Raw genomic sequence first — 18,328 nt, forward strand, 5'->3', positions numbered from 1 at the left:
CCTAAGGCCACTCTATTAAAGAAGCATGACTGAGGACTTCCCCCTTCTGCTGCAGCAGGACATAAATACTTTTCTTTACTGATTTCTGTTTAAATAGTATAGCCTACATATGTTCTTACAAAAAAACTATTTAAACTCTCTCAATAGCAGGTAACCCCTCAAAAAGGTTTATCATACAGTATTTAGTACATTTATGACCCGTGGTTCCTTAAAAAACAATAACAACTATATTTTCTAGCCCCACATATAGCAGGCTTAAGAGGCATTGCCTAAACACTATACATGCTATGAGATTCAGATTACTATTATCGTGTGAGATTTATTTGTATAGATAGTTGGATACCATTCTTTTTGTTTAATGCATACATTCAATTGACATCAATTATATTGACATCAATTCTGTTCTGTCTGCATCTTAGACTACAGCGTCTTAGAATGCTGAATATGATTTGGGCCATTCCAGCCTTTACAGAGCTATATTTTACCGCAATGTCAAGGTAACACAAACATAATTGTCCCTGTCATGGAAGGGGATTAGAGGGATTTCACTTTGCTATGCTACTTTTGGACCCCTTGTCCAGCTAGGCTGACCTTTTAAGTAAGAAGCTAAAAAAACCGATGCTTTGATACCTTATCTCTGAGTGAACCTGTTACTTAAATCCTCACTACATTGTTATTATCTTTTGCAGGAAATGTCGTTCTTGAAAATCTCAGAGTTAAGGAAAATGCTTTGGTAAGTACTTACCCTGTTATAAAACTATTCTAAATCAGCTTGTCATTGTGCCGCAAAACCTCATCAAAACATCTCCCAGATTGGAAATGAATGACCACCATCTATTCCCAATAATGACTTTTCAAGCCACATTACAAATGGGGTGATCTTGTATTGTTGATGATCTTTTGATCGCTGCCATCATAGACCAGCCATGTGGACCAAGACTCTTACACTTTCCGCAAACCTTCAACAAACGATGTGACTCACCACACAATAGCCCACGAGACTAGAGGAAAATATATATAAAACCTCTGGTTTTGAGGGCATATATATATATATGACACTGTGCCGTACACTATCCTTGTAAACAATAGTATTTTTTTTTTCTTACAGAGTGAATTTGATGTGCCCTTTAAAATAAGAGCTGGCCAAGTCGGTGAGTGCAAAACAGAGAATATATAATTGCATGTTAAATATCATGTTTGTGGCTATTTGCTTATGTTTTTGTCCATGTCCATGCAATGTCTTACATGTATTTGTTCAGCTTCTCAAGACCGGCTGGTAGGGATGAGTTCCTAACAATGTGAATGGATGACTAAACTGACCCTAGTAATAAGGTTGTTATATAATTGTACGACCAAGGGCCAATCAATCATACAGTAGATGAGGCTCTAATCTACAATTTTGAGATTCATTTAATATCAGCATTTGTGAAAGGAATTGCCCACCTGATTCTAAAATGGCTGTGCTCACTGAATTGCTTGACACTGAAAATGAAAAGTCCACTTTACACATAGTTACTGACTAACATATCTAGTGCTCTTGCTTCTGAACGCTGATGTCCCATTACTGAGATCTGAATTGAGTTTGGTTCCGGGTGACCTTGATGATCACTTTCATATTAGATTGCGCCATGAGAGTAAATAGTGATCAGTAAATCAGTAAAGGTTTTGTTTATTGACTAATCCAACTCTTGCCTGCGAGTGTAAATTAGATTCACACACATATGTTGAGATAACCAGAACCTGGCCTTCAATGATTCAGGTTCTAGATCTAGATCAGATCTAGACAATATAAAATATTGTATAGCAAGTAATAAATCTTTTAGGAAATACCCTTTTTTGTCAAACATGTGACCGGCTTCCGTCACGTTTTGTGAGTTCCTGGTTGATGAGTCATCTAGTTACTTTCAAAGCCCACTCTGCACTGTATTCATTGAAGTAAAGTTGGTTTATAAAGAACTGACATCTTTAGAAAGCCTTTAGTTGGCTGGTATATAGTTTGTAAAAAAATATATATATATTCTTTGTGGTCGTCAAACATGGTCTAAAGTATTTGAGAATCCCCCCAAAGGCTTTTTATGAACTATGGTTACATTTTTTTCTGAAGTCATTTAAGATGCACACAACTCTTATATGGTCTATTATAGGCTTTATTAACCAGGCCAAAATCATTTATTCTCACTGCTAAATTATTGATGGGGAAGTGAGGTGAATGTTCAATACCAGGTTATCTGGATATACCGGCTCTCAAATTGTCATTCCACATGTCTTTATTTTGGCAGAGCATGATACTAATTCAACATGCCTTAGAGTTTACAGCTCCTGTGTCTCTACACACTGGCATATTCTTCACTTTTTTATGCCAGGACTTTTATTGACATTCTAATCAAGTAAAATATTATCAAGCGGGAATTTCATCACAGATTCAATCATTCTTCTCTACTAACTAACAAAGAGGTCAACAACAACAACTTCTCTTGTTTAAACTGATATTTTATGTTTTGCATGGAAACCAAAGCAGTGGTTGTCTAGTGACATGAGCAAGGTTTTGCTGAACGTTTGTTCAACAAGGCCCATAAGTGTGACATCAGTACATGGGGGGGTTCTGTGTGCTATATCTGGCTCTTAAGAGGTATTTTGTCTGTTGACATTGACTTGCTCATAGAAAATTACCTGTTCACGCCCCCCCTCCCTCTGTTTCATAAGTCTCACTGCACTCTAGCATGGCTAATGGTTGGTACGTCAGCTAAGCCAAGGTTTCAAGTTGCCTTGGCTTGCACACGTTAATGAAAAGTAAACGCAAGGTGTAATAAATATCTGTTTACCTGCAGGTTGTAAACGTAGCAACAAGGCCTGGATATATCGAATGAGTCTAGACCAGGAAGCAGTTTAAAATGTTGTGAAATGTATACAAAATTAAGGATTATATTATATCGGTCTACATCTAACAGTTTGTTTCTTTCCCACTGTTCATCTCTTATTTCTTTCCCACTGTTCATCTCTTATTTCCACTTGCACTCACGTGGACATGTTAAATCCATAAAATATCAAAATATATGTAACATACTTTGAATTAATAAAACTATGATGTATTTATTTCAGGGAAGCTAACCTTAAAGATCCCATGGAAGAACCTGTATAACGATGCAGTGGTAGCCACTCTCGACGGTCTGTATCTTCTAGTGGTTCCAGGAACAAGTAAGTCGAGTTTGACGACCTATTTTCCTCTGAAAACGCTAGCGACTACATATTTCCCAAAAGAGGTTTTTTGGCATTTTGTAGCCGACCCGGGTAGGCGGTGTCAGGACCACTTGGCTCAAGTAGAGCTGACATGAACGAGGATACCACGATGATCACAAAGGAAGAACAATATCAGTTAAACCAACTACATATACATACATACAACCGTAATCAGCAATGGGAAGCAAAACAAAAAGTGTAGTGCATATCAGTGTAATGTAGTGTAATGCAAAATAAGGTCATGATCCAGTCAGCCTTTCAGCGTCAAGCCGAGAGAGAGAGCGAGCCGACGGGAAGGGCTCCTTTTAACTCCCGTCCAATCAACCCGGTCATGGACCTGGCACGGCCCATAGCACCAGCTCCCCTATTGGTGAGGGAGAGAAACAACCGGCAATAACGACACGCAACGGAGAGAGGCACACCAAGCACGGCAAAGTTGCCCGCGCATTTTGAAAGGATTTGACACTGTAGTAGCCTCTGCAGTGTAAACTAGGGATGGCACAATACCACTTACATTTTTCTTAAAACAATTCGGCTTTCACTTTCAACTGCTTCCTGGAAGTGGGGTTTAACGTTACACCTTGGCCAACCTCTATTTAGTCCCTATTCAGGGATAGCTTCTTCCCTTTGGCTTGGAATAAGACTAGTATTGAGATGGGCCCCCAGTAGCAGGCTATGACACCTGTGTCCAGATTCAACAGGTCACCATGACTATATTGGTTGCCTAGCAGCCAAGCCGTAAAGGTCTGCTCTCAGCTCTCATTCATAGATGTGAATAATGCAGCTTGCTCAGGGAATTGACAGCTAAAAATAGACGCATTTTCTGCATTTAATTTCACAAAAGAAGAGCATTAAACTATCTCATCGGTGAGATATGCAAAGACCAAACAATTATTTTTGTTATGATCATCATGTATTTTGAAAACACAAACAAAAACAATAGCCTTATGCATGTATATATTTGCATTTGAAAGCAGGTACAAACATAGACAATTCAACAGACTTATGTTGACAATTGTATTGTTGATTTTTACGTGATTGAGCTGTAGCCTCAAGTTGTATATTTTTGGGAGGTATTTTAAATTTATTGAAAGTGACTTAAGTGTGAGTTGTGGCCATCTGTGTTTCTTACGAAGCATCATTATGCTACAATAAAAAATGAAATATATTAACAAATAATAGTTGTGGAACAAATTATTGAAAACATATTTATTTTTAATAACTGCAGTCTTTCTAGCACTGATTGTTACCTACATAATTAAACACAATAAATATGTTTTATAGTTAACACACACCTTTCCACATACAGCGCTTTCCTTTTTTTTCAATTGATTCATAGACAATATATGCATTATTATTATATTAAGCCTACAAATACCTGTAAAATACTTGAAATACACCTTACCCTTCAAAGTATTTAACTACCCTTTTCTATTCCTCATGTGGAACTCTTTACAAAGTCTCCCAATCCTTTTACTCTATATTCATGTTTGTCCAAATCTTTATTTACAGCCATCAAGTATGACGCGGACAAAGAGGAGCGCTACACACAGGAGGCCAAGCAGAGGGAGCTGCAGCGCATCGAGGACGCCCTGCAGATGGCCGCACGTAGGGGTAAGGACGGTCGGATCAGTCACCACTCCCTCCCACAGGTTCCAGTCGGCTCCCCTCCATCCATTCCACACCTCAAACCCTACTGCGCCGGAACCTCCAGAAAAAGAAAGAAAAGCTTTTGTTGACAGGCATCCTCAAACCCTTGTTTTGTTTTGTGTCCCCATTTTCATTGTTTGTGTCATGTGTGTGTTTCAAGTTAACGCCGGAAGCACTGGTGTTAGGTTTTGCTTTAGTCAAATAACAGCATATCCGTTGTCCTTTCCATTAATGCCCTTCTGAATTCCCGTTTCCGCTTTTACTTTACTTCCTTTAAATCACATTCACTAATCATCGGTTTCGATTCAGTGTGATCCTGAATGTCCGCCTTTTGCGAGTGAAAATTTAGGCTCTCGGCAGGATGACAGTTGGAACATGGTTATATTTAGTTATGGTCATAAGTTACACAGAAATAGTCCTTAAACAATAAAGGTAACTCTAAGTAGTGGACTTGGGTGGGAATAATTTGACAAAAAGTATTGCTTTTCTTTAAGGAAATGATTAGGTTGACCTTGATTTATGGTGGATATATGTATTGGGAGAAAATTTATCTTTGAAGAATAAGTAGGTTGAAACTCACTGGAGTAATAAGCTATACACCCACACTCTCACTATTCATCACTTCACTGTCTTTTGCAAGTTCATAAGGTCAATGCACTGCATGATGCCTCATTTTGGATGATTCATTTTCCACTGGCTATAATTGATATCTGTTTCATATCGGAGCTCTGGAAATTAGAAGGCCTCTGTGCCGTCTCAATATTTAAACTGGTGACTGAGGCCAGCAGCAGACAGGGGTACGGTGACGACAGCATAGTCGTGAGTGGACGTCCAAAGCAAACATGCCTGGCTCGGAAGAAATTGATAACCAAACCGCTGTAAACCCACCATCTCTCATCCAAACTGTCCGTCACAAATCTCTTTAGCCATTCAGTCATGAAACCATAAATTCAGTCTTTCAGGCCCTCAGTCATTCAAAGATCCATCACTAACGGTCCGCCTGTGTAAAACAGGCTACAGGCTACAGCCACGTTGGCATTATCTGCCTCCGTCCCCATGGTGAACAACCAGGGAAGCTTAGTCAATTAGCAGCAGACATTTAGCGAAACATGAGTAATGCCTCAGGGAAAGGGAGTTTCCAGATCTCAGCTCTATGTGAACCACCTCTGGTCACAGCGTAGCGCGATGAATAGAAGCCCCATACATACAAGGCCATCAGGATCGATTACATACAAGAGGAGTAATGGATGTCATGGAACATGAACTCCAGGATGTGCATTTTGGCATTTGGCATTCACATCATCATGTTCAATTTACATTTCATTGTCAAAATACTCAAATGGTTATAAGTAGAAGTATGAAATATGTGGAAATGGACTGAGGTGAAGTAGTTTATTTATTATCTCCAGTGACCTAAATTTAAATGTGAACTACCCAGATGTGTGCTTGCATGCGTGTGCACATGTCTGTGTGTGCATGGTGGACGTGTGTTTGTGTGTATGGTGTGTGTGTGTGTGTGTGTGTGTGTGTGTGTGTGTGTGTGTGTGTGTGTGCGTGTAATGGGCCAGATGGACAGCTTCATGTGTTGATTTAATGGTGTCTGCTGTTTACCTTGTGCTGACGTTGGCGTGCTGCTCACAGCCTCACAGACAGGAGACTTCCTCCTCGATCTGGAGAGCGTTGTTTACAAGGAGCAGGCGAACGGTAGGTCCTGTCTGTTCTCAACTGTTCGCCGGCAGGTCATTTAACTGTAGTGCACAAAATCCTATAAAATATCCCTATAAAACATATTGCACCCTACACACACAACCTATACAATAAATCATTTTCCTCCTGCTTGGTTATGTGGTTGTTATCTTCTCTTCAGCAGTGTTCTAAGGGTTACTACACCGGTGTGCATGTTATGGATACTCAATTAGTTTGGGGTTCTTTGTTCTGGAAAACGTTTGTCTCTCGAAGCATTCATACATTGCCTAGTGTAGGAACACTTTGCACATCACTGCATGCTCTTGGTTTTCTGCTGGGTTCCTGCTGCTGGGCTTACCTTTCCACTAACCCCTTTTGTCTACCCTTAACGCTGCGCTAGTCGGTAAAGGACACAAAAAGCCTCAAAAGCCTAAAAAAGGTTTCAGGAAGTTGAAACGCCATGAGAACAAGAAAGGTAGGTTCTGGTAGCAGCCAATGTTTTGGCTGTTAATGAAACTTTGAGTTGTTTCATTGGATTGCGTTGTAATTTCATTTCAGATTTTTCCCCGGGTTCAAATTTCCTTCTTTCAAAACATTTAGTAAAAAAAGGCATATCATCTTCGATATGTTTTGAATACTTTAAATAGAGAGACCATAGATATGAGTCAATGCTACATATATTATAGTTATCTTTACTTTTGAACGACAAAGCCAAAGATGTCACACCTTCACCTGAGCAACCAGGCACATCCAACACATTCAACCTTTGCTCAATATTTCTCCATCTGTAAATAAATATAATAAATATTGAAATTGGAAATCTTGTGTTACAATGATTCCAGAAAAGCCCCAAGATGAGAAAAAGGACACACTCGTGGAGAAACTGGCCGCCCAAGTCATTAAGAACATCCAAGTGAAGTTAACCAGCGTCCACATCAGATATGAAGATGATGTAAGACATAACCAGCATGCCTTCATTCCCAGTCAATTGGCTCATCTCCAAGATGGCAGCCTTTTGGTGTTCAATGTTTGTTAACTTTCAGTGGAGTGTCTGCTTTGGATGTTATCATTAAAGTCATGTTCTGTTGAGGAGGAGTTCTGTGTGGGTTCTCTTACAGCTGTCGGACCCCGAGTGCCCCCTCTCCATGGGAGTAACGATGGCAGAGCTCAGCCTACAGGTGGGTAAACCCCCCCCCCCCCCCACACACACACACACACACACAGACACACACACACACACATACACACAGATCAAAACACACACACACACACAAAGACACACACACACATACACACACACAAATAAAGAACAAAACACACACACACACAGATCAACACACACACACAGATCAAAACACACATACACAGATCAACACACACATACATTGACCTTTAGAAGCCTTTTTTCATTCAGTAATCTAACCACTGTCTATTTCTGTTGGCAGACAGCAGATGAAAACTGGAAAACATGTATACTGAACGAGGCAGCCAAGATAATCTACAAGGTAGGCCTTCAAGTTCTGACTCATGAAATCATCTCCATTATACAGCATCTGTATGTACAACAAATCCAGTCACGTTGATTTTAAATTTATTAAAAGCAGTTGTTGCCTGTCAGCCAAATCATTGATATGGAGGCTGGTAGGAACCAAGCTTATGTTGTTTTGACTAAGGTTGGTAGTGTGTTGAATAGTCAGAAAAGGTTTCCTTGTTTTGACTGGGAGGAAGCTCCCAGGTAAAAGATTAACTACTATGATAAAAGTGGTTTCAATATTATGTTAATTGTTTATTATTATTATTTTATTTTTTATTAATTAATCAGGTGGTGGTATTAATCTCTGTCTCATGTCAGGCATTTGCCTATCCAGCCTTTTAAGATCTCTCAGTATAAACAATAATGTGCAATGGTTAGCATTAGATACTACATGCAAATATATTGACAAAAGGTGTATGGTAAGGTCTAAGGTAGTTTTGTCTATATACAATGATAGATAGATAGATAGATCTATCTATCTATCTATCTATCTATCTATCTATCTATCTATCTATCTATATATATATATATATATATATATATATATATATATATATATATATATGATATATATAGAATCTTTTAAATTTATTTTTTATCAAGTAGTGTGCGCACACGAATGCACTAGAGACAGATATTCTATGCGTGTGTACAAAGAATACAGCATTATATAACCTGTAACCTTGAGTCACATGACTCAACCACATGCATCCAGTCCTGCAGCCATTCATTAAACATGAAAGCGCTTTAGTCCTCTTACCGGAATCATGTGAATTTAAATGAACCACTAGCTTTGGCACTCAATTTATTAATTAATGTTTATGACAAGGACATTAGCTCAGTCTGGGTTTGGATGTCTCCCATGTTTTTAATCTCACTGAATAAATAAAGAAATATATGCGCTGTACCATGAAACTTTGAAGTCGTCACACCAGATAGTCAATAGTCAATGCTTACAGTTTGAATGCATTAGTATGGTGCTGTTGTTTTCTGCAATTGTCTGTCAATTGGCCAAACCTGGCCAGGCCTTGCATTATTCCAATGGTTTGCCGCTCTTCTCCCCCTCTCAGCTGGGTCGCCTGGACTGCCTGTGTGCCTACTGGAACGTCAACAGCCCCATCTTCTACAGAGAGTCCTGGGAAGTGATTTTGGTATGGCCTGGTTACCTTCCTAATGTTTTTCACACGTCGCTCTTGTGTTAATGTGTTTGTGACTACAAACGCATGACACATTATTAGTGTTGCTGATATTGAGATCAGTATGGTGAATGGATTACAAATGGGATCAGTGATCAGTAGATAATTCACGCTTCCCAGCACTACCAGTGCTAGGAGTGGGGTTAAGTTCATGTGATTCAGGCCTGAATGGTTTATTTGGCCTAAGAGGTGTTCTGTATCAAGGCTCGTCCCAGGGGTCCATCTGGCATTTTTGTGATGGTAAACTGACTACCTGACTCTGTGGCTGCCTTGTTTCATAGACAGCTCCTTCTGTTTTGCATGATTACAGCTGCCCCTTGCAATCCCTTTCCCTCATGTAGACATGTATTGGTTGAGTCATACAGTTGTTGTTACTTTTCTACTGCTGTTGGCTGTCATGTGATGTGACCACACAAGCTGTTCCATCGTTCTTGTTTTTGTGTATTGTGTAAGAAGCAAGGCTATGGTTAAAAATAAATGTTTCTGTCACATGCTGTGTTTTTCTCACACAAAGAGCTTGTTTATAGACCCCTTTTTCAGTAAACCTTGTGATTACGTCATAGCGTCGGTAGAGGTAAAAAACAAAGCCACAACTGGAGGCAAAAACAGACAGTAGGCTTCACCAAGTGTCCAGCTGATGTCACCTTTCTGTTTGGTTGAGCCAGGATTTTTCTTTTTGTCTGTTGTAGGTATGGATATGTGACTTCATGTATTGTAGTATAGCCACATAATAACAGCCAAACAGGTAGTGACGTGCTACCGCTAGTTGGTCGTAAATGTTATCCGCTGACCCGCTGTTTTTTTTGGATTTGGTCCTTTTCCAGGAAAAGCTCAAAGCAGGCATCAGCACCAAGAACGAACAGCTCATGGACCACCAATACTGTAAGGTCCTCATCCAGCTCATTATTAGCCACATTAGCATCTGAAAGGAAGAGGAAGCCTTTTGAATGGATCTTGAAGCTGCGGCCCATTTGATCAAGCCCAGCCCCAGGCCGGGCCAGGGTCGAATCACACTTAGCCGTCAGAGGGGATTTTTCATGCAGATCCTCACCTTTCATGTTCTCAGAACTATTATCTTCCCCTGATCTTAACGCCTACGCACACAGCCAGCCTCGTTGAAGCAACCCAAACACCCTGACCCTACTTACACACATACACATACAAGAACACACATGTCTACACAAGAGAAGGAATATAATATTTGGCTGTGTGTGTGTGTGTGTGTGTGTGTGTGTGTGTGTGTGTGTGTGTGTGTGTGGTGATGTTCTTGAAAATAATAACAATAAAAAGGAATTGTATTTTGATATTATGTATCATTCAATATAATTGATGAAGTCTACTGTTTGGTTCTGGTTGCAGTTTTCAAGCCGGTCTTTGCCTCGGCTAAGATGTGCATCAACCCTACTGCTGAGCTGGAACTGAAGACCCCTAAAGCCAACCTTTATCTGGAGGTCCAGGATATCGCCATAGAAATCACCAAACCACAGGTACCCAAACATGCCCTTAAGAGCAGACTACCCTGTAGTGGAACTCACTACTAATTACTAACACTCACAAGCTCCTATTTGCTTATTCCAATGCACATACAAATGTTATGTATGGTGAAAATATAAGGGCATTGCCTGATGTCTGCATAAGGTCTCCTACCTCAGGCAATACGGCTTCAGGCCAAAGGTGGAAGAGTATATCAGATCTTGGTTGTTCAACACTGCATCGTGTCTCATTGAAAAAGGCCTCAGCCTTTGTTTGCTATTTAAGAAGTTTTGTTTGATTAGACTTAATCTAACTCCATATACAGACAGCAGCTGGTTATCCTGTTGAAGAAGCTTTTACTGTTACTGACATAACTATAACTTCCTTGAAATAAAAAAAAAATGGAGGGACTCATTGTCTAAACTTTAATAATTTTTGTAATGAAGTGTCGACACCACATTCATATGGGAAGATGTTTCATGACATCAGGTAGACAAAGATACAATAATCTTCATCAGTTACAATCAAACAAGTCACATGCTAATATCATAAACTACACAATGTAATAACTGATCGAAAAAGATGAACTAATTGTGATCCGACTTCTCCATCCACAGTATGTGGCGATGGTGGATCTCCTTCAGTCCATCGACTGTATGGTCAAGAATGGGCCGTACCGCAAGTTCAGACCTGAGGTCCCAGTACACACCCACACCAGCATCTGGTCAGTTCATCAGATACTTTATAAATGGTATAGTGTTGTTGTGCTGCCAGAACTATCGCATAGCGAGAGAGAGGGCTATGCCGCTCCAGTTGACTGTAACGTGAGGGGAAAAAGACTGCAGTAGCTGGCTTTGAGCACCTGGGGCAGAGTGGCTAAGCAGAGTAGCATACATGGGTGAATGGAGCTAAATACTATATGAGATTAAGCTATATTAGACAAGATGAGAGTAGATTCAACTTTATTGTCTTTGCAATAAAGAGTACAACTACAGAGACAAAGGAATGTAGCATCCATCCTAAAGTGCTAAAAATGTAGTAAGGTGTACATATGTATAGTGGAATATGTAATAAATATGAAATATGCAGCATGAACAGAGTAAGTAAAGGAATGCTAATAGTAGATGTTACATATACACTTCACCTTTGCTATAACGCAGTCACGGGGCAACACTGAGTCAACACTGAGCAATTAAAAAAAGAAAATCCATAAATCCAACATATCCTTAACAAAATCCAACGTGTGTGTGTGTGTGTGTGTGTGTGTGTGTGTGTGTGTGTGTGTGTGTGTGTGTGTGTGTGTGTGCGCTGTCTCTCTCACAGGTGGGGCTATGCATTCAAAAGCATCCTGGAGGTCCACGTCCGTCGGTTCAACAGGATGTGGTCTTGGCCCAACATCAGGCAGCACAGGGAGAACCTGAAGGCCTACAAGGCAGCCTGGAAGGCCAGGCTCCTGACCCAGGGAAAGCTCAGTGTGGACACGGACAAACAGATCCAGGTACGCCTCACCTGGGCCTGCTGTGGACCTTGGTCGTTGTAGTGTGTTGTTATGTATAGGGGTGTGACGTTTCACAAAACTTAAAGTTCTGTTTGATAAAACCGTATGGGGTCACCCTTTTTTGATAGGGTAGGGTTTTAACGCATCAGCTGAATAAATGTCGGAGAGATTTTATGGAAATGTATCAAACAATTGAGGGGGTCAGGCAGATCAGCCCAACGTGCTGCAACCCAAAAATGCTCCACACATCTTTTGTTTTATTTTGGTTTACCGAACATGTTTGTCGTTTGACTGTACCTCTCTCAGGACCTGGAGAAACTACTGGACGTCTTCAACATTACCTTAGCCCGACAACAGGCCAAGATGGAGGTACGGTAACGTCTAAGGTTTCTTTATAGCTTGTTTGGAATGGTCAAGTTTAAAACATATAATTTATAGGATTTGTCTGTATGGCAAGAACCCAGGTTAACTGTTGACGTTGTCTATGTCGAGATGCCATCATTTCCGTTCGACTCACCCCCTCTCTTTCTGAAGGCGGGCTCCCAAATTGGGCATTTGGCAAGCAATTGACCACTGAATGGACACATGCATACAGTAGTTTGGCACAGCTATATTTTGCTGTTATTGTAAAACATTTTCTTTTCATAATGCCAATTTTTTTTGTTTAACGCCAATTTTATTTCAAAATGTGTTTATTTTCTCGGGATTCAAATATAAACTTATTATTGATTCAAATGTAATTCCTTAATGTTTGAGTTGTGTGTTTTGAATACCTTTTCATTGTGTTTCCCTACCTAATCCCTCTCTTATAAGCATTATACTATCGCTTTTATTTCCCGACATAATTGATTCTGGCAACATCCCCTCATGTCGCTCCGACAGGTGATCCGCTCGGGCCAGAATGTGGTGGCTAAGAAGACCGCGGCCGCCCAGAAACAGGGTGGAGGGGGCTTCTTTGGCGGCTTCTTCAGCCGGAAGCCCAAAAAGGAAGAGCAGGAGGAATCCAAAGAGCCAGAGAGTGAGCCTCACAGACCCCTCTCATCTTGAACCTGCAGCCCTGCTGAAGTCTTCTCACGCCCCCATTACATGCATTCGCACCAAAAGCGAAGGCGCGGCGAGAATACATACAAAGTCAATGCAAAGACCCAAATAGATGGGAATTTTCTGCCGGCCAATCAATATGTTGATCCCATGCATCATGCTACATGTGGGACCGGCTGCCATGACATCATGGATCCAATGTCGTAGTGCTTATAGCTTGTTTTTACTGCTCTGACCCTCAGGTTCAGGGTTGGATGAGCTAATGACCACCGAGGAGAAGGAGAAGCTCTATACTGCCATCGGTTACAGTGGAAGTAGTCACAACCTGGCCATACCCAAGCAGGTAAACCCCATACTCTAAACCAGTCTGCCACTATGAACCACTATCCAACAACACGTCTCTCTCTGTCATCTGGTCTCTTATTGTTCTTTTTGTTAATTCATTGTCCACTCGTTTGCGGTGCAGTATGTGGCGGTTGTAGCCAACTTCAAGCTGTCACAGACCTCCATCACCGTGAGAGAGTTGCCCAACGTCCCGGAGATCCTGAAGATCCAGATGATTGACCTGAGCACCAAGATCTCCCAGAGACCCGGAGCCCAGGCCATCAAGTGAGTCATCCCCCCAACCCATAAAGAACACGTCAATACCTAAAGGACTCTTAAACGACTAAATAAGGGGTTTAGTCGCCCATCCCCGGGCAGCAGTAGCTCAGGAGATAGAGCGGGTTGGCTGGTAACCGCAAGGTTGCTAGTTAGATCCCCGGCGTGTCGAGGTGTCCCTGAGCAAGGCACCTCACCCTAACTGCTCTCGACGAGTTGGCTGTCGCCTTGCATGGCTGACACCGCCGTCGGAGTGTGAATGTGTGCATGTGTGCATGAAACGGTGAATGTCTTGCGATGTTGCAAAGCACTTTGGATAAAAGCGCTATGCACAGTAAATGCAGTCCTTTAACCATTGATACCTCCCCCCTCCTCCCCATCCCAGGGTGGAGGCAGCCCTGGCGCGCTGGCTGGTGACCGGCCTGAAGCAGCAGGGGGCGGTGCCCTCGCTGATCGCCTCGGTGGACGAGGCGGCGTCCTCGCTGCTCAGCGTGCGCTTCGAGCTGAGCCCGGAGGAGAGCGCCGCCGACCAGCTGCTCCACGTCAGCTCCCAGCCCGTGGAGATCATCTACGACGCGGTACAGCGAGGGTTAGGGTTAGGACGGAGGAAGGGGGGGGGGGCAGTATCGTGGTTGGAAGAGCATAATAATAGCAAGAATAGTTGATAGGATTTACAAATCACTTTTTTGGAGGTCACTCAAAGACACTTTGCATAATAGAGAATACATGTAGAAAAGAAAAACAAGAAAACAAAATAGAGAAAAATTCAAACTAAGGTTTGGAATAGAGCCAGGTGCGGTATGATCATCCAAGAATCATCCCGATAAATGTTTGATGGCTGCTTCTGCTCAATGGTATTGCGATGCATTCAACACACCCGCAGGCATAGCTGCAGTGTTGTGGCCTAGTGCCTGCATCCGGTGTTATTCTGTGCCACACCTTGGCCAGCCCCTGCTATTTGAGTCTGGACACACCAGTAGGGCCGGATAGTTCAGTAACTCAACTAAAGTATTCTTAGCCCTGTTGTCTGCACCCAAACTGTAGGCATCCTTGAGTTAGATACCTCCTCCTTAATGACATCTATCTAAAATTCAATGTATCTTTTGGGTAAAAGTCTCTAAAATTGCTAAATTACAACACTAAGTAGCATCAGTAAATAGTAGGACGTTTTGCAACACTTGTAATGGGCCCAAGGGTTTGAAAGGTTAACCGGACAACTGGAATACATTGCATCAAGAAAGAATGTGTTCTTTCTTAATTCGTACTTGTCTGTGGCTGCTTCCCCTGCAGCTGACCGTAACCAGCGTAATGGAGTTCTTCCAGACGGGCAAGGGAGTGGACCTGGAGGTGTTGACCTCTGCCACGCTCTCCAAACTGGAGGAATTCAAGGAGAAGACCGCCGCAGGTCAAGATTCTCCAAGGGCCAAGTGGCCATTTTAGGATGGAAAGGATGGCTTTCTTAGCACTGTATCTGAATTATTTAATCTGGGATGTGCAATAAACTTGTTGTGCTGTCGTTTAACATTAAACAATATGCATTTCTCATAACATTTTTAATGTATCCGTTATCCACCCTTATGACTCATTCTTCATTTATTTTCAATTAGTGAAGTATATCTATTTGTTCTTCGAATTCGCTGGGGTTGTAAATAATCACTCTATTAACCGTTGAAAGCTATTGCCTTGTCTCCCACAGGTTTGTCTCACATCATTGAGACCAGGACGATTCTCGACCTGAGGATCGACCTAAAGCCCTCCTATCTGTTGCTCCCAAAGTCTGGCTTCTACCACTCCCAGACAGACGTCATCATAGTAGACTTTGGTAGCCTGCAGGTCAGCACACCCCAACACTATTTGTTAATTTTTTCCCATTTCATCGTATGTATTTGTTCTAGGTTTTCTACAGCAGACATTGGAAGTTTGCTTATACCTTGTGGTGCTTTTTCGTGTAATGATTTGTTGTTGTTGTTGTTGTTGTTGTTGTTCCTGTCATCAGCTGAACAGTGTGGACCAGGGTAGACAACAGGCCTCCTCTGCCAGCTTCTCGTCCCTAGAGGAGATCATGGACCGGGCCTATGAGAGGTACACCCTGGAGCTACGCAGCGTCCAGATCCTCTACAGCAAGTCAGGTACGCACGCACGCACGCACGCACGCACGCACGCACGCACGCACGCACGCACGCACGCACACGCACACACACACTGCTCCATTTCAGTAACAATGTGTACATTTGCTGTCTGCTTTTACTCAACTTTAAGGACATGCTGTGTGTGTGTGTGTGTGTGTGTGTGTGTGTGTGTGTGTGTGTGTGTGTGTGTGTGCGTGTGTTCATGAATGGCAGGGGATGCCTGGAAGACGGCGCGGCTACAGGGCTCCTCTGCGCAGCACATCCTCCAGCCTATGGACTTCACCGTGCAGCTGGCCAAGTGCATGGTGGAGAAGGACGCCCGCATGGCCAGGTGAGCACCAAGCTCAAAGTGAATTTACTCTCTTTTTTTTTTTTAAAGGTGACATATTATGCCACCAGGTGTGAGTGTGAATACGGTGCTCATCTATCCATCACACATCTAGGCGGACACGCCCACTTGTGATGTCAGAAGAGGATTTTTAAAACGACTTGTAACGGCTAATCACACTCACACCTGGTGGTATAATATGTCACCTTTAAAAAAACGGCATGCATCCCACTGAAATATGTTGGAGTTGGAGCAGTTATGGAACATAACTGCTAAGTAATGCCTGCAGAGAATTATTTGCATGCTAAAAAAGCTTTGATGATTGGGATACACACAGCATGTAGACCGCGGTCTGTAATGAGACTGGTCTCGTGTTCTGCTGTTCCCCAGGTTCAAAATGTCGGGAGAACTACCTTTGATCCACGTGAAGATTTCCGACCAGAAGATCCGAGGGGTGTACGAGTTGGTCAACAGCATCCCTCTTCCCAACATGGGCTCGACCCCTTCCACCCCCACCCAAAAGGTATGGTGGACCCCAAAAACATTAACACAAAATTCAGTTATCAAAATAATGCTATACAGATAGAATATGAGGAGATATGTGACATCTTCATTGTCTCTTTTGCCATCTTGCTATCATGCCTGTCCCCAAACTTAAACGTAATGCGCTGACCTCACCATACTCAGTGAGGCTGCTCATGTCTGCATGTTTGGTGTTATAGTTAGAACACGTCGCTTTGTATAACAGTCTAAGTAGCTGTGTTTTACAAGTGTCCTCTGCTGGTTGTCTGCCGTAGATCCCCTCCCTCGCGGGGGCCAGACCCGGCGTTCTCAGCCTGAATCCAGCCTTCCTGGATACCATGGAAACAGGTTGGTCTGATGGTCTACAGCACACTGGGCTGTTACAATGGAGACTCCCAGGTGGTTGTCTTCGACGACCACCATTTTGTGGCAATGTGACTAAATGTGACATACTTGCCCCACGCAAAAAGGACAAATTTGAAATTTGCAAATTTTGTAACTCACTGAAAGCTGTCATGACACCATCAAGAGGATGATAATTTGTAACGTTGTTGTTCAAATTGCAAGCCGTACATCGTAGGTTTGCAGACACTGTGATGATCGTTCTGCTGGTTGTGTAGATTCTGATGAAGACGCCAGTGGGCGATTGATGGATGAAGACCCCAAGAAATCAACTGTAGAGGAGCTTACTGACGTGCAATTCAAGTTTGAAGTGAAAAAGGTGTGTAGCTATTGTCTTAGTAAATTTCCCCTTCGTAAAAAAATGCAGTGTTATCAATAAATTGTATCGTTGTATTCTGTGTGTGCGCGTGTTTGTGTAGGTCCTGCTGGAGCTAACCAGGCAGGCAGCCCAGGAAAACACAGTTTTAGTCCTCAGTGCAACAGAGTTTGGAGCTGAAGGCAAGCTGAGGTCGTTTGACTTCACTGTGACCTCGTACCTGCGCAAAGTAGGCCTGGACTTCTTTGAGATAAGGGGTAAGAAACCCTACACATGCACACACAACACGTGTCATGCAATTCACTTCCACTGTCGTCTTTTCACCTTCTGTCAAATCGACTGTGATTCTTTGTATTATCTGGTAGTGTTGTAGCTATCGTAATGTTAATACTCATGTGAAATGGTTGGTGTTGTTGTAGTGTTGCTAGGACTGCCTCTATGCTACATAATTAAATAAGTAAATTAATGAATAAATAGATGATATAATACATAATACTATAAATTCCATTGAGGTTTATTTTTGGACTCAAGAGTTTCTTTCTACTTACAGATCAGAGGAACCAACCACTCCATCTAATCAGTTCCTCAGACAAACAGGGCAATGACCTGCTCAAAGTGGAGTTCATCAAGGTAGGTCGGCTGGACTGTGAGTAGACTCATTAGAATTGGAGTAGAAAGTAGAAACATAGAAGATTGATTTAAACACATCTTGTGTG

The 18,328-nt window shown here is 42.1% G+C and overlaps 1 protein-coding gene across 2 annotated transcripts in view; it reads left to right on the top strand.

The window, feature by feature from the left end:
• vps13c (vacuolar protein sorting 13 homolog C) overlaps positions 1-18,328 on the top strand; it is a 60,602-nt gene that overhangs the window by 935 nt on the left and 41,339 nt on the right. Inside the window, exons 2-28 of one of the 2 annotated variants that reach the window (XM_079737310.1) lie at positions 690-733; positions 1,109-1,151; positions 3,100-3,195; positions 4,750-4,851; positions 6,529-6,591; positions 7,416-7,525; positions 7,692-7,751; positions 8,019-8,078; positions 9,178-9,258; positions 10,128-10,185; positions 10,663-10,790; positions 11,394-11,500; positions 12,100-12,274; positions 12,581-12,643; positions 13,157-13,292; positions 13,558-13,658; positions 13,782-13,924; positions 14,301-14,493; positions 15,206-15,320; positions 15,612-15,748; positions 15,912-16,044; positions 16,258-16,375; positions 16,763-16,895; positions 17,170-17,242; positions 17,515-17,615; positions 17,716-17,869; positions 18,163-18,242. In XM_079737310.1, the coding sequence (XP_079593436.1) occupies positions 690-733; positions 1,109-1,151; positions 3,100-3,195; positions 4,750-4,851; positions 6,529-6,591; positions 7,416-7,525; positions 7,692-7,751; positions 8,019-8,078; positions 9,178-9,258; positions 10,128-10,185; positions 10,663-10,790; positions 11,394-11,500; positions 12,100-12,274; positions 12,581-12,643; positions 13,157-13,292; positions 13,558-13,658; positions 13,782-13,924; positions 14,301-14,493; positions 15,206-15,320; positions 15,612-15,748; positions 15,912-16,044; positions 16,258-16,375; positions 16,763-16,895; positions 17,170-17,242; positions 17,515-17,615; positions 17,716-17,869; positions 18,163-18,242 (2,807 nt within the window). The remainder of the gene's footprint in view (positions 1-689; positions 734-1,108; positions 1,152-3,099; positions 3,196-4,749; positions 4,852-6,528; positions 6,592-7,415; positions 7,526-7,691; positions 7,752-8,018; positions 8,079-9,177; positions 9,259-10,127; positions 10,186-10,662; positions 10,791-11,393; positions 11,501-12,099; positions 12,275-12,580; positions 12,644-13,156; positions 13,293-13,557; positions 13,659-13,781; positions 13,925-14,300; positions 14,494-15,205; positions 15,321-15,611; positions 15,749-15,911; positions 16,045-16,257; positions 16,376-16,762; positions 16,896-17,169; positions 17,243-17,514; positions 17,616-17,715; positions 17,870-18,162; positions 18,243-18,328) is intronic. The other variant, XM_079737311.1, reaches the window with a different exon arrangement.

The sequence above is a fragment of the Pollachius pollachius genome (assembly GCF_949987615.1).
Source record: "Pollachius pollachius genome assembly, chromosome: 5".
Classification (NCBI taxonomy): Eukaryota; Metazoa; Chordata; class Actinopteri; order Gadiformes; family Gadidae; genus Pollachius; species Pollachius pollachius.